The following is a 16,435-nucleotide window of genomic DNA, read 5'->3' on the forward strand; positions in this document are numbered from 1 at the left end:
GTCACAGATACCTTAAAAATAGGTAGGGGCGTGGATCAGAAAAAGTCAGTATCTGGTGACCATTTCCCTCATGCAACGTGACACATCTCCTTAGAATCAAGATGATCAGGCTGTTTGTGGCATGTAGAATGTTGTCCCACTCTTCTACAAAAGCTGTGCAAAGTTGCTTTATATTGGTAGGAACTGCAACACGATATCGTACACGTCGAGCCTGAACATCCCAAACATGCTCAATGGGTGAGGTGAGTATGCAGGACATAGAAAAACTGGGACATTTTCAGTTTCCAGGAATTGTGTACAGATCCTTGCGACATGGGCCTGTGCATTATCATGCTGAAACATGGTGACAGTTGAATGGCACGACAATGGGCCTCAGGATCTCGTCACAGTATCTCTGCATTCAAAATGCCATCAATAAAATACAATTGTGTTCTTTGTCCATAGCTTATGCCTGCCCATACCATAACCCCACCACGGGGCTCTCTGTCGACATCAGCAAACCCACATGACGCCATACCGAAGACGACGTGTCTTCGGTTGTGAGGCCGGATGGACGTACTGCCAAATTCTCTAAAACGATGGAGGCGGCTTATGGTAGAGAAACGAACATTCAATTAGCAATTGCATGCACCCTCAACTTGAGACATATGTGGCATTGTGTCGTGACAAAACCACACATTTTAGTGGCCTTTTATTGTACCCAGCACAAGGTGCACCTGTGTAATGTCATTCTGTTTAATATACCACACCTGTCAAGTGGATGGATTATCTTGGCAAAGGAGAAATGCTCACTAACAGGGATGTAAACAGATTTGTGCATAACATTTGAGAGAAATAAGCTTTTTGTTCATATCTAACATTTCTGGGATCTTTTATTTCAGCTCATGAAACCAACACTTTACATGTTGCATTTATTTTTGTTCAGTGTACAAATGAAGTAAGCCAAAGATGTGTCCCTTTATATCCTTCTCATTTATGCCACCTATATGTCATACCTGTAGTAGAACAGACCCACACAAACAGTTCAGGCACCCACGTTACTATAAAAAGATTAAGGGCTCCATTCAAACCATATCAAATGCAGCGATACAGAGTTCACAATATCAATTATTTAAAAGTCATTTCTGAATGAGCCAACATATGAAGCATTTACCATGAATGTAGTCTCCGCCAATGCTAGAACATTGCCTTTAAAATTTATATTGGGCTGTGGTGTCAAATTTCCACAAAATGGATTGAATAGAGCCCTAAATAAAAAGGTAAGATAACACTAGGTCACACCCCCCCCAGAAAAAGTACAAAGTTGTACAGCTTCAGTGGAGTTCTTTGTCCCATTCTGCTTCCATCACACAAACCTGACCGGTAAGTAAACAGCAATTGAAGTAAAACAAAGTGTGTCATAATTCTGAGAAGAACACTAAGGTCATGCCCCTTGTTTGGCATTTGTCAGTATTCAAACACAATCTTTACATTAACCATAATGCAGCATAAAGGTCATCAACTGCATCCCAAATGGCACTCTAATTCCCTATGTTTTGATTTATTTAACCTTTAACCAGGCAAATCAGTTAAGAACAAATTACAATGAGTTTCATAGGGCGGCGCCTGGAAGCAAACCAGGGCCTGTAGTGACGCCTCTAGAACTGAGATGCTGCGCCACTCAGTGTAATGCACTACTTTTTGACCCCAAGAAAACAAACGTTAAGAACTGACAATAAGGATGGGTACACAGGACAGTCCAGATCTCAGGAGGAAAATAACAGGATAGAATGAAGCCACATTTGTACATCTCATATCCAGTGCAATGCTGTGGTATTCCTTAGTCTTGACATTTTCAATCAATGTAAGTTAATGCAACTGCCGGTCCAGTCTCTTTTGAATAGTCTTCTCACAATCACTGGGATGGAAAGCAGAGCACCCAAAGTCTTCGCGAGAGAGACTACTCATTGAACAACAACCTCCCCAAAAGTCAGTCTTTCTCACTATAAACATTTTTCACCAGAAGAATCACTGCTGCTATTTCAATGACAACTTTTCTAGTAAAAACAAAATATCCCTTCTTGGTGGTTGCAGAGCAGGGCAGAAGTTGACTACAGGCAGAGAATGGAGCAGAACTCTCTCTGTGTTTGGGTATGTGGTATTCTGTATAGCTCCATCAGTCCAGCCTGTCCTGGGGTGTATTCATTAGAAACCAAATGGACTAAAACAAGGAGGGACTAAATTAACTTGTCCAATAAGAAACCCTAGTTTTTATTCTACATTACAAAACGTTAATTTATATATATTTTTGCACTAATGTATACAACCCTGGCCAGTGAGCCTCCAGGTTTCTCTCCCTCAGCGCTGGCCTGTGTAGGCCCGGAACCAGGAGGTGACGGAGGCAGCTGCTGAGGAGATCATGCCCCCGGCCTGGCCCACAGGCTGAGACACCTGCATGGCCATGCTCTGGGACAGGTCCATGGGCTGGGAGGGGATGTCACAGAAGCGTGGGCTGGGGACCGTCTCCCAGTCTGTCCCCAGGTCTGTCTCCTCGTCAGTCACCATCTCGTCTCCGCTCTCCTCCGCAGGGCCGGCCGCCTCCGGCTCCACAAACTCCATGGAGTCCTCCAGGTCTGCAGTCACCTCGTATGGACCCGTCCTGCACAGAGGGAGGAGATTGCGTCCCAAATGGCACCCTATTTAAAATAGAATTCACAACTTTTGACCAGGGATTTTCTTACCTGCCCAGGTTCTTGTTGTCAGGAGAGACCAGGAACATGATGTTCCTCAGGGTGTGGTGAGGGTGCAGCAGCTCACTCTCAACATGCTGCAGGAGAATACACAAAACTGGTAAGTGCAGGGTGTCCACCCACTCGGCCCAGAGTGGCTGAAAACGTACATTGGTGATGTAATCTCACTTCCTTGTCATAAAATACATTGTACAAAGACAATTATGATTCATGTTCTGAATGGTTCAGTAGGGTCTTTCTTTAACATATCATTACCATTATATCCCAAAAGTTGGATTTCGTGGCCTAATACATCTGCTAATAAGCGCTGAGCTCTGTTGACATAGCAGTGCGCTCTCTCGCAGCGACTTTAGGATTTTACATGGCTGTGGTGGTCGTCTGCAAAGTTATTTCCGCGGATCGCAAAAAGCCAAATTAACTCAAACTGAGTTAAATGTAAAAAGATTGCAGTACACTCATTTCACAGAGATATCTAAATAAGAACTGGAATGTCACACTATGTATGCGTGTATAAAAAGGTACAATGATATCAAATGCGTATAGTAAAATACTAGGTCATGTCTCAAAATCAATACCCATCTTACCCCTATTTTGACATTGTAGCATTTGTGGCACAAATCCCATTCAAGTCACAGGACCGATATTTACATTTTTCACACGTTCAAAACATCTATAATTGACTTTGTAAAGTTTCACAATCATTTCAAATGTTATTTTATATATTTTTTATAGATACTTTGGAATTGTTTGGACGAGCAAAAAATGCTAATATCGGTCCCATGACTTGAATGGGATTTGTGCCACGAATGCTAAAACTTTAGCATGTAGACACCATGCCAGGGAAAATAAACCAAAGAATGGATTTCTGTCATACTGTGCAAGCACTATGGACAAGGTAAGGAAACCAAATGTGTCATTTTGTAAATTTGGGTGAACTATCCCAAACACTGCTTAGAACGGCAAGGGGAGAAAACAGAAGAGGAACCATGCTCTGTAGTACCTGTGAGAAGCAGAGGTGAAGGATGTTGGTGTTGAGCTTGGTGACAGCACGGGTGAACCTGTACCTGCTCAGGCTGTCACCACAGAACTCACTGTTGCACAACTTCTTGGGCAGATTGACATCCAGGATATGAGAGAGGATGTTGATGAGCTGGGTAGCATAGCAGAGAGCTGCACTGATGGTGTGGGCTGGGTTGATGTGGTCCAGCTCTGGAAATGAAAGCTCTTAATGATCACAAATAGCCTTGGCACAGTACAAGTAAATATTGTCAATCGTTCATCTCCAAGGACAAGATGTTCCTCTCAATCAGCTAGTCGTTTCTTCTTTTGGTAAGTGTGTGGCGCTACAAAAGTATACTAAAATATATGCACCAACTGTACTGTAGGTCACTTTGAATAAAAGCGTGCACTAAATGGCAAACGTAATCATTACATACAACGTATTTTACTAAAAAGTCCTACCTGGCCCCTCATTGGTGCTCTGGTCTTCCACCCAGCTGTAATAGGGGGAGCAGTCCCCGTTGCTAGGCAGCGTGACCCTGGGTCCGGTGATGCTAATGCTGGTTTCGCCATTCTGGTCATCCCAGATCCAGCGCCCTGACAGGTAGGTGGTGCGACGGGCTTCAGCCAGCTCACTCACCGTGCTGGAGGTCAGAGCCAGGTCACACTCTGACAACATGTCTGCTGGGTCCCTGAGAGACAGAGGAGCAGAGAGGAACATCTCTAAAACTCTTCAACAAGTAGTTGAGAGGGCCTATAGGCCTATACTTGATGTCTATTGTTAAAGCATCAAATCCCTGGACAGACTATTGGTCCTGTCCTTGAAAAAAACTAAAAGCCCCGAGTCATATTCCGGCCAGAAATCAAAAGTCAGTATCTGGTGTGGCCACCATTAAGTACTGCAGTTCATCTCCTCCTCATGGACTGCACCTAGCCCGCACCCTCCAATCTAACAGGTCCCAGACATGCTCAATGGGCTCTTCACTAGCCATGGCAGAACACTGACATTCCTGTCTTGCAGGAAATCACGCACAGAACGAGCAGTATGGCTGGTGGCATTGTCATGCTGGAGGGTCATGTCAGGATGAGCCTGCAGGAAGGGCACCACATGAGGGAGGAGAATGTCTCCACTGTAACGCAGAGCGTTGAGATTGCCTGCAATGACAACAAGCTCAGTCCGACGATGCTGTGACACACCGCCCCAGACCATGACCTTCCATCTCGATCCCACTCCAGAGTACAGGCCTCGGCGTAACGCTCGTTCCTTCAACAATAAACACAAATCCAACCATTACCCCCTGGTGAGACAAAACCGTGACTAGTCAGTGAAGAGAGCTTTTTGCCAGTCTTGTCTGGTCCAGGGACGGTGGGTTTGTGCCTGTAGGCGACGTTGTTGCCAGTGATGTCTGGTGAGGACCAGCCTTACAACAGGCCTACAGGCCCTCAGTCCAGCCTCTCTCAGCCTATTGGGGACAGTCTGAGCACCGATGGAGGGATTGTGCGGTCCTGGTATAACTCGGGCAGTTGTTGCCATCCTGTACCTGTCCCACAGGTGTGATGTTTGGATGTACCCATCCTATGCAGATGTTGTTACACGTGGTCTGCCACTGCGAGGACGATCAGCGCTCCGCCCTGTCTCCCTGTATCGCTGCCTTAGGCGTCTCACAGTACGGACATTGCAATTTATTGCCCTGGCCACATCTGCAGTCCTCATGCCTCCTTGCAGCATGCCTAAGGCACGTTCACGCAGATGAGCAGGGACCCTGGGCATCTTCCTTTTGGTGTTTTCAGAGTCAGTTGAAAGGCCTCTTTAGTGTCCTAAGTTTTAATAACTGTGACCTTAATTGCCTACCATCTGTAAGCTGTTAGTGTCTTAACGACCGTTCCACAGGTGCATGTTCATTCATTGTTTATGGTTCATTGAACAAGCATGGGAAACAGTGTTTAAACCCTTTGAAATAACTTCAGATCTTCATTGTAAAGACAGGGTCCTGAAAAAGGGACGTTTCTTTGCTGAGTTTATAAGAAACCCAGGGAGGTCTCTGAGGAGTAGTGGTACAGGCAATGGGAGAATAACTGACTTGACTTCTGTGCACTTCCTTTCTTCTTAGGGCTGTGTGTGTGTGTGTCACATTACATTTTTGGGGAGTAAGGGAAACCATGTTGCTGATACTGATGCGGGATCGCTTCCTTTACCACTTCCCACTCCCTCACAACCTTCTCCTGACCCCTGATCTCTAATCCCTCCTCAGGTCCTCTGAGATTGTGAGCACTTTAACAGAGGTCAAAATTCTCAATCCTCAAAGGATTATGTCAGGGTATTCTATTCACCCAGCAGTTGGTGGAGGGCACTCCTCAAACATTGAATAATTAGAGCAGTTGGCCAGTAGGAAGGTGTAGCAAGCTCATTGGATGGCTACAAGAAGCGTGTCTGCAGTTCTCTTGGCCAAAGGCTGTGGACAACCAAGTACTAGCTCCGGGTGCCAATAATTTTATCCAAGCATGTCTTTATTTTTTCAATTAAATTTGTAAACTTAAGTTTACGAAAATAAAATTGGATCTGCAATGTTGAAAATCCAATAGGCGACTATTATTTTTCAGCTTATTTGAAAAAATAAAAAATAAAATTGGGACTCCTTTATGAAATATATTTGCATCCAAATATATTTGGATGCAACTATACATATATAGCCCTGCTGCATGAGGTACAGTGTCACTGACCTGCTGCCCTGCTTCTCCTCCTGTGTTGGAAAGATGTGAGCAGTGAGCTCCAGGATGTGTCCCTTGCGGACCTCAGCCAGGTGATCCAGACGACCCTGCAGCTCCTTGCCCTTCTTCTCCAGTAGTTCTCCCAGCCGCTGGTTGTGTCTCTCGATCTTGTCCCTCTTCTCCTGGTGGCGGCTGGCACGCCGCTGCAGCCTCTGGCTCTCCTCGTGGGAGCGAAGCAGCAGGTCCTTACCTGTGGGTGAGATGGACAGATACTATGTTGATTAATATGTTTAATGGATGCATACCAAATGGAAAAAGTTGTGGACTATATATGGAATATAATGCCATTTGGGAAGCATCCAATGTCTTCCACTATTTCAAATGTCAGGTTTCATAAAGACAATACATTAAAATGTAAACACCTAGGGTCATTTGTCACTGATTTGAATGTCCGTTGGGGCCATGTAACTCACCACTCTTCACCTCTTCATTCCCACAGCCAATGGCCTCCTTCAGCTGCTCAATCTTCATCTTGCATGACATCATCTTCCATTTCTGAATGAAACCGAACACATTACATTTGAAAAGAATAGGCAGGATATTGAAACATAGAAACACACAGACAGAGGCTACATCGCGTAGGGCAAAGTAAATTAAGTTCATCATGTTCTTGTGTGTTGTCATAACTTAGCTTACCAGCTGATCTGCCTGGACCTTCTTATCCATGGCAGAAATGACCCTGGGAAAAAGAGTGTAGATTTATTCATATGATTAATATAATGCTGAAACATTCCTGTATGCAGAAACGATTGAAAACAAAGAGCAAAGTAGTAAGATATTACTCAACATAGTCATTATTTTTTAACTGCAACTGGTCTTTAATTTTTTACCTCTGTTCAAGAAGATCTTTCTTCTCCGTCAGCATTTTAAGTCTTCTCAATTTTTCAGTGTATCTATAAAAATATATATATTTAAAAGTAATTAATAACCCAATGGCATGTACATTTTTTCTGACTGCAGCTCAGCAGAATGAGTGAAGTGCCCCCAACATGCTCCAAGCACAGGAATTGAGCGAGAAAGTGGCTTAGAACTAGCTACTTTACAAAAACAAGTTGAGATTCATTTAACTATAGAAAAACTACATTCACTGCCATTAGACTATTAGCTAGTCATTGAATTCTGGAAACTCACAAAAACATGATAGAACATGACAACGTAAGTAAAGTATTAGGCCAATGACCCTTCACGACTTCACTAACAAAGAGCCGTGACACCACGTGTCATGAGTTATTTTTAGTTTCACTACGTTAGCTATGTGTTATGTTCCCCAAACAGCCCGACTGGGTGTAACGTTCCATGGTTCTCCTGTAAACAAACTACCTTGCTAGCTAGCCAACTAACAACGACCTGGTGTTAAGAGCTAACGTTTTGTTTATGGCAATGCTAGCTTCTTGTAAATAAAGCTAGCCAGCTATCATGTTTGTTCGATTGTTGAGTACTAAAATGAATCTTAGCTGATGATGCCGCATAAGTCATCAGTGCCATTACTTAGAGCCGTGTTTCGAAGTTAGTTAAATGTTAACACGCACAGTTCGGGGTTTCTACCGTCGAAGTACACGAAATCCCCTGCCTGGATGCATCGGGCACAAGTCAGCCTGCGCCTGGCGGTGTTGCAGAGAGGGCATCTCTCCACTGCGACATACAGACCCTCCGCGTCGTCCACCGACTCCACCATCAGTGATCCAGGGGAACCTGCGGTGGTTGTGGTGTGTAGGTGGTGCGAGCGAAGTGGTGGCCGAGCACCGGGCAAAGTCCCTTCGCTAGGGCCGAGGGCTCGGACTTCGCTTCCCGCTGAGGATGCCATGGAACTGCCGTTCAAGCGCTAGCTTACCTAGCAAAATGACTGCTACTCTGGCTAACTACCTACATAACTACTGGTATACTGTCTGACACTCTTCGTTGCTTCTTGTTAATTGTATACAGTCTTCATTTTCGGTTATTTGGCAAAGGCGGCTATTAGCTAACGTTCGCTAGCACACTGTGTCACTGTTTTTTTACGTGACATGGTTTGTTTATGTACGAATGGTCACGTGACCACACGTATAATCTGAGTCTATATGCACAGATCGGTTTACTTTTGAATGTAGCTAATCTTTGTTTGTTTTTTATATGGTCTATGCTACAGATGGATATAATATTTGCTGTATGGCAGGGATAGACAACTTTGATGGTGGTAGGGGGCACAAAAAAACAACTCCTCACCAAATTGCGAGCAAAACATTTTAGCTACCCAATATTTACCAGTTTCTAAACCCAGAGGCGCAACATCGCGAGACTTCTGGGAACGCTTGCGAAACAGACCAAGCAGGCCAGTCCGGGGTTTGGGAAGTAAATGAGAGAAACCTAGATTCTTTAAACTTGCTATTACTCTAACCTCGTGAGTGACAGACGCACGTTTTCGTCAAAAACGACATATGCGCAGTTCGGTGCGAGTCGACCGTCAGACATGACGTATATAGGCATGAGTTTTAGCCACAGAGAACAATTCGAGTTTTAGAGAGGTTTAGTTATAAAAACATTTTTTTTTAAAGAAGCTTTGGTTTAGCAAGCCAACGTCGCAATCACAACGTCTAAAAGTGTGATCGGGGATTTCTATTGGAGAAGCAGTTTCAGCCCATTTTCATACTGCAGCTACTGTCTGTTTTGTGCAATGTTACATTCTGCATTTTTGCCATGGGGTGTAAAGAAAATGTTGCAGTTTTAAAGCAAGTTTGCTGTAATTTGACACATTTTGATATGGGGTAGAGAGGAATATTTGCAGGTTTTAATGATATCTTTGAGAGACTAACATCAATGGGACCCCACAACCTGTAATTCAATCATGATTACTACATTTAGAAAGCATTTACCAATCTAAATCATTTTAGCTGACATTGGCTAATTGAGTGACTGACAAACTGCTGATGCCAAATCAAAGTATGTCACGTGCGCCGAATACACCAGGTAGACTTTGCAGTGAAATGCTTACTTACAGGCTCTAACCAATAGTGCGAAAAAAAGACTATGCATATATGATGAACAGAGTGTAGCAGTAGGGTTGGCGGGTGGTGGGACAATGCAGATAGCCCGGTTAGCGGGAGCACATTTAATTTCACCTTGTTCATTCTAATATTAATAATACTTGCAAACAGTAAATTGGAAATTTATCTGAGGGCCTTCAAATGAGGGGTGGCGGGCTTGTCAGTTGCTTATACCTGCTGTAAAGGAGATGGTTACTTTACATTACATGTGGATGGGATCAGTGTAACGCACACCTGTAATGTACACTCATATGAAAACAAGCATGTTTTATTATTACTAGCTCTAGAAAACCTTGCAGTTATCTCCACACACACAGTTGACTACAATTCCAATGCTGTTTTAAAATGTTAGTAATCATCACTTGCAAAACTTTTGGAACATGCGGATATTCCCCTTTAATATCAACGAGAACGGTTTTCACACAAAAAAATGCACTTACTGCAGTAGTTTGAACTGATCCATATGCTGTGTGTGCATCCAGTTGACGAACTACACTTCCGAGTTACGCTTACGCAGGTGTTCGGAGCATACTAGATACTAATTAGCACAGGTGGCTGCCTGTAAATATGCGCTGTAATATGGCCACGTGGGAACCCTAACCCTATAAAGGTGTGTAGTAATTGAACCTTTTGGATTTAGAAAATATTTATCTGATATGTTCCTTATGTTTCCAAAATCGTACCGCAAGCGATGTGTTTTAACGTTCGAACAAGCGTTTGTGCTCTTAACAAAACTCCCCAGCCAGAAGATGCTGTCAATTTTTTAAATAAATAATTCAAGATTTACCACAGCCTGTCGTTTCCAATGGGAGCACATTAATCATAGTTGGCAGAACAAGCAAGGAGGTGGGCAGAGCCAATCACGAGCTAGTAAGATCCCATTGGCTCGTTCTAAATATTTGCATATTTCCGTTAGGGAACACCTACTCTGTGAAGTGCGCCAGTGCAATAACTCAATTCACCCTTGCATTCCTTCTAAACAATGGATTTTATTTTTAAACTTTGGCAAAGGGTAAAGTCAACAAAAATGTGTCAACTCTGTTCGTAACAGATTGTTGTTTTGGGAACAGAAATTGTATTGAGATAATGTTTCATCCATGAGAAAATTTGCCGAATATCGGATGCTTCAGATTTATACATCTGTGATTACTATCGTCAATAGGCGCTAAAGGTGCTTAGCGTCTACGAATGGGTTAGATGTATTACATGCAAACTTTGCTAAAATTAATTTCTCTGAGATGGTCAATATTACATTAAAGATTCATCCATCCACCATTACAAAATTATAAAAGTACATAAGTGCACCATACACACTTTCCACAAGTATAGCCAACACTCCATTTTTTTTGTTGACACATTCATGTTTGTAAATAAATGTAGATTCATTTTTTTTATTCACCCATATCAGCATTAGAATTGCACTACTTATTGCTTTCTGAATCCTTTCAGAATGGGGTAGATGTTCTCAAAGGCTTCATAGATCTCTCCACGTTCCTTAGCCCCTGAAAGAAAATTTACAGAAGATCTGGTTGCATTTTGTTAATGGAAACTTTACAATGTAAAAAGCAAGCATCTGAAGCATGTCAACATAGCATGGTGGTGTGTGGAAGTCAGACAGAGAAAACACCAGTGGTCAACATACATACCTGTCAGAACCACTTTTCCAGACACAAAGATCAGTAAGACAATACGTGGTTTCACCATACGGTAGATCAAACCAGGAAACAGCTCTGGCTCATAACTAGAGGGCCCAAAACCACACAGTTAGTTAAAGGGAGCCATTTAGAAATATCTAAATATATGGCTCTGGTTACAGGAGAATAGGTTGCTCAGGTCTGGAGTATATTTGACTATGCTGTAAAAAAAAAAAAAAAAAAAAAAAAGAACATTTAATACTGGGAATCCTCTGAATATCAGTAGGTCCAGTGTTCGGGTAGAGTAAGCCATAAGGCTATTATGAAAACCTTTCAATTAAACCTATTTGGGCTTAAACTCTACAAAAGAAAATGATAGTGGAGCCGCAAAAGCACTTCTGTGCAAGGGTGTTTATTGACACAGTGAAAACAAAACATGAGTACTGCAGCACTAATATACATAGTGTCAAATAAAATAAATTGATGCTCATGTATGGGGTCGGAAGGCCTCAAGCTCTTTTAATTGTCAAAGTATTCTTCTTAACTGTACACTAAGCGTTTTACTCCCCCCCTGTAAAAAGGAATTAATAAAGGAAAACATTAAAACTTCAGCATTCAATCAACATAATGGACAGAATTTCTCTGACTAAAGGGGGTCAGTACTTTACAGAGCAGACACTCAATATGTCACAGTGAGTGTACCTGCTGAACTGCTGATGAGTCAGCACCAGACCCTCCAGCCGAATGGGGAAGCAGACATCACAACTCCCCACCATGTTCTGGATCTTGAAGTCCAGGAATTTGGCGGGAAAGCCCAATTTCTGCACCACACGAGCATACTTGCGGGCAGCCAGTCGAGACTGCTCCTCGCTGGCAGAATAGACAGCAAAAACATAGGAGTTGCTTGAGGAATGAGGGGATCATCTTTATCCACTTTGGGACAAGGGCTCAATGAGCTCTCTCCCCTTTCTCCTATCCTTGAGCAATGACAGGTGCAGTACAGCATATTATTTATTTAGAGTAAATCATCTAAGAGTGGGCCCTGATAAATGACAGAGTATCAGTGTTCAATAGGGCACACCGTAACAAAACATCTTGCAACAGAAAATAAACATGTGCTTTTATTGGACAAATTCAGGTTATATGTCCCTGTTTCTTAACACTTTATTTTCTACTGAACATGACTATGGTACATGGTGTCTGTGGTGAACTGTTCTCCCTCCTCACCTCTTGGCTCCTGTGCAGACCATCTTTCCGGAGCTGAAGATGAGTGCTGTGGTCCTAGGTTCCCGTATTCTCATAATGACAGCAGCAAAACGCTGAAACAGAGTACAATGCCCACATCATGGCATGACACCACCATATTGACTTAAACATTGTCTGGGCTGGGCATACTTTGATTACCTTGGGGTTGTACTCAGCGTTTCTGGCTTGAAGAGCGATGGATTTCAGGTCCAGTGGGCAAGCCAGATTCACTGTAGATACAATATTCCTGCACATAAACAACAAATGGGCTCACTTGCTAGCACTCATCAATATAGAGACTAGACAACTAGGAGGCCTTTTGAAATGGTACCCTATTCCCTTTATAGTGCACTACTTTTAATCTGAGCCTATCCTGGCCAATACCTGTATAGTGCACTAATTAATTTCCTAGGGTAATATTAATTAGTGCAAACCATAGCAAAACAGAAACCATTTAGAGCATTTGGTGTAAACGGTTTACGTTGCACTAATGGATGGGATCCTGGTTATCGTAACATCCATCACGCACTGTAACATGGGGATTATTCCAGAACTCTCAGCCACTGGAGTCATGGGGGTCATAGGCGTCATGGGACAGAAGGTAGAGCCTCCCGTCATGGCCGACTGGTTAGGGTCAGTCTCAGCAGACTCCTCAGGCCTGTAGCCATCGAACACGCGGTCTTGTGTCATGTTAGCATTAGTAGCAGCATTTCCACAGGTGTCCTCTGGCAGGTCATCAGGCAGGAAGCTGAGATCCAGATCCTCCCCGATGTCCTTCTCTGGTTGGCTCAACGAGGAGAGAAAGGATGGGTCCTGGAGCTGAGGGGCGCCATGCAAGCCCAGGTCTCCTTCAAACAGGAAGCCAGAGGCATCCTAGAAATCACACCAGAGAAGAAAAAAATAATGAGTGGAATTAGATGCATCCTTTAGTCAGTTTATCTTGTGTCACTTGTCGATGAGACCAAGTGGAAAATTAGGATAAAATACCTGTTGGTTGAAGTAATTTAAAATCAAATGTTGAGGTCAATTTTGTTAATTTTACTGAAAGATACTCAGACTTCTTTCCTAATACTCAGACTTCTTTCTATTTACCCTGGCAATCAGGTCCACTGGCTACTTACTGGTACATTTCCAATTGGGTCATCAAAATAACTCTCCAATGCTGAATCTTCATCCATGATTGATCATGTAGGAACAGAGCCAGGATTTTTTTAGCAACAAGTGGGAGCCTTGGGGGCGTTCATTGACTGACAGGCGGCTAAATTGGCTACAGGTGTGAATGTCTATGCCCTGCAGGAGTAGCCTGTTTCTGATAACTAGGCCACAGTACATTGTGCGCTGAGAATGATAATATTATAATGAACCACAGTAGGGATTTAAAAGTTTTGATGCTCACCTGATTCTCATGCTATTTTGATAAATAAAATAAAAATATACAATTATAATATTCAAGTCTGTCAGCAGAAGATGGAGACAACTTGAGATGAACCTTAGAAATTGTTTTGTAGAAGTAGACCGATACATGAGCATTACAGGAGGTAAACAACTATGTACAGGAGGTAAACAAATATGGAATTACTGTATTTTAAGATTTCTACACAAATACTGTCTAATATTACTGTCTTTTTTCTATAAATAATGTTCCTCGGGACGTTTAGAAGTTTAGAATATTGAATTAGCCCCCAAATATGATAATTTGAAACTGAATTGCTTTAACGTGCAATGTAATGGCAGAAAATATAGATGCAGTGAAAAGGTGTGACTTTCCTCAGGAGGCACATGGTGAGTTAAAAACTTTTAAAAAGGGGACATTTGTAAAACTGGACAATCCTTTGCAAGCTACCCACTGAAGCAATAATATTAAATAAATCGTGTTCCTTCTATCTCAATAGATTCCCATGATATGAGTTATATTACCCATAAAACCTAGCAGTCAAACATGGAAATGATTCCAATCATTTTCCCACCATTCATTTTTCCCATAGGGTATTTTTAGAAACACGTCAAATAAGAACTGTGTTTCTGACTGACTTACCCTGTCGTGACATTTTGATAAGAGTGTAAATCTCTCTAGAACAAGGTGACTTTTATCAATATATTCACCTGTAATTGACCCTCAAAAATGAAATGCTAATTAGCTGCTAATGTGGCTATTATAAAGAACTACAAATGCCATAATGATCTGGTCGAGAATGACGAATCGAGGCAAATGTAAGAATCTCTGGATTAACTATTTTAGCTAAATGTAGTAATTAATAATACCTGTTAGCAAAGGTGTCAGCTAGAGATGATGTGCAGGAACTTGCAGGGATATCTACTTTGATGCTAATTAGCATTTTCGAATCAGAGTAAATAGATCCGAATATATTTGTAAAACTCACCTTATCCGAAAGAGATTGACAGGGTTATCAAAACGTCACATCAGGGTAAGCCTACATGAAACAAAGCCCAAGTGCTGTCCCCACTTGCTTCAAGATGTCTACCATTGTTCATGTACCCAAGAAAGCTAAGGTAACTGAACTAAATGACACGATGAAGTGCTTTGAGAGGCTAGTTAAGGATCATATCCCTACCTGACACCCTAGACCCACTTCAATTTGCCTACTGCTCAAATAGATCCACAGATGATGCAATCGCCACCCCACTGCCCTATCCCATCTGGACAAGAGGAATACCTATATAAGAATGATGTTCCTTGACTATAGCTCAGCATTCAACACCATACTACCCTCCAAGCTCATCATTAAGCTTGGGGCCCTGGGTCTGAACCTAGTCCTGTGTAACTTGGTCCTGGACTTCCTGATGGGCCACCCTCAGGTGGTGAAGGTAGGAAACAACACCTCCACTATGCTGATCCTGGGCCCCAAAAGGGTGCGTACTCAGCTCCCTCCTGTACTCCCTGTTCACCCTGGACTGCGTGGCCACGCACACCTCCAACTCAATCATCAAGTTTTCTGACGACAACCGTAGTAGGCCTGATTACCAACAACAACAAAACAGCCTACAGGGAGGTGAGGGCCCTGGCAGAGTGGTGCCAAATAACCTCTCAATCAACGTCAACAAAACAAGGGAGTTGATCGTGGAATTAAGGAGACAACAGAGAGAGCATGCCCCAATTCACATCTACTGGACTGCAGTGGAGAAGGTGAATAGCTTCAAGTTCCTCGGCGTACACGTCAATGACAATCTGAAATGGTCCACCTCCACAGACAGTGTGTTGAAAAATGCGAAACAGCACCTCTTCAACATCAGGAGGCTGAAGAAATTCAGCTTGGCCCCTAAGAACCTCAATCTTTTACAGATGTACAATTGATAACATCCTGTCGGGCTGTATCACCGCCTGGTACGGCAACTGCATCGCCCGCAACCGCAGGGCTCTCCAGAGGGTGGTGCGGTCTGCCCAACGCATCACCGGGTGCACACTGCCTGCCCTCCAGGACACTTACAGCACCCGATGTCACAGGAAGGCCAAAAAGATAATCAAGGACATCAACCACCCGAGCCACGGCCTGTTCACCTGGCGATCATTTAGAAACCAAGGTCAGTATAGGTGCATCAAAGCTGAGACAGAGACTGAAAAACAGCTTCTATCTCAAGGCCATCAGACTGTTAAATAGTAATCACTAGCCGGCAAACACCCGGTTACTCAACCCTGCACCTTGGAGGCTGTTGCCCTATATGCATAGACATGGAATCACTGGTCACTTTAATTGGAACACTAGTCACTTTAATAATGGTCACATACTGTTTTACTCATTTCATATGTATATAATGTACTCTACTGTATTTTAGTCAACGCCACTCAGACATTGCTCATCCTAATATTTAGATATTTCTTTACTCCATTCTTTTACTTTTAGATGTGTGTATTGTTGTAAATTACTAGATACTACTGCACTATTGGAGCTAGGAACACACAGGCATTTCGCTACACCCGTAATAACATCTGCTAAATATGTGTGTAACCAATCAAATTTGACTTGATTTATTTGAAATGTTTCTAAAATCCCCTATGGGGAAAAATGAATGGTGGAAAAAA

General features: G+C 42.8%; 2 protein-coding genes across 3 annotated transcripts; both read right to left on the reverse strand.

The window, feature by feature from the left end:
* Window positions 1-854: 854 nt before the first annotated feature.
* Window positions 855-10,192, reverse strand: LOC115138713 (beclin 1-associated autophagy-related key regulator-like). 2 transcript variants are annotated; one of them, XM_029675846.2, is made up of 9 exons: window positions 9,958-10,192; window positions 7,328-7,390; window positions 7,134-7,176; window positions 6,911-6,992; window positions 6,450-6,687; window positions 4,191-4,420; window positions 3,730-3,938; window positions 2,721-2,806; window positions 855-2,638 (listed from the first exon to the last, which is right to left on the reverse strand). In XM_029675846.2, the coding sequence occupies exons 1-9, from the start codon at window positions 9,993-9,995 to the stop codon at window positions 2,338-2,340; spliced, it is 1,290 nt and encodes a 429-aa protein (XP_029531706.1). In that variant the 5' UTR covers window positions 9,996-10,192; the 3' UTR covers window positions 855-2,337. The 2 variants fall into 2 exon arrangements, with proteins under 2 accessions (XP_029531706.1, XP_029531705.1); XM_029675845.2 differs by lacking the exon at window positions 9,958-10,192 and adding an exon at window positions 8,027-8,519.
* Window positions 10,193-10,585: 393 nt separating this feature from the next.
* On the reverse strand, window positions 10,586-13,624 carry LOC115138714 (TATA box-binding protein-like 2). Its single transcript, XM_029675847.2, has 7 exons — window positions 13,518-13,624; window positions 12,926-13,269; window positions 12,556-12,643; window positions 12,379-12,470; window positions 11,854-12,021; window positions 11,164-11,258; window positions 10,586-11,019 (listed from the first exon to the last, which is right to left on the reverse strand). Exons 1-7 carry the CDS (start codon window positions 13,572-13,574, stop codon window positions 10,943-10,945), a joined length of 921 nt encoding a protein of 306 aa, XP_029531707.1. The 5' UTR covers window positions 13,575-13,624; the 3' UTR covers window positions 10,586-10,942.
* Between the last annotated feature and the right edge of the window lie 2,811 nt (window positions 13,625-16,435).

The sequence above is a fragment of the Oncorhynchus nerka genome, linkage group LG12 (genome assembly GCF_034236695.1).
Source record: "Oncorhynchus nerka isolate Pitt River linkage group LG12, Oner_Uvic_2.0, whole genome shotgun sequence".
Classification (NCBI taxonomy): Eukaryota; Metazoa; Chordata; class Actinopteri; order Salmoniformes; family Salmonidae; genus Oncorhynchus; species Oncorhynchus nerka.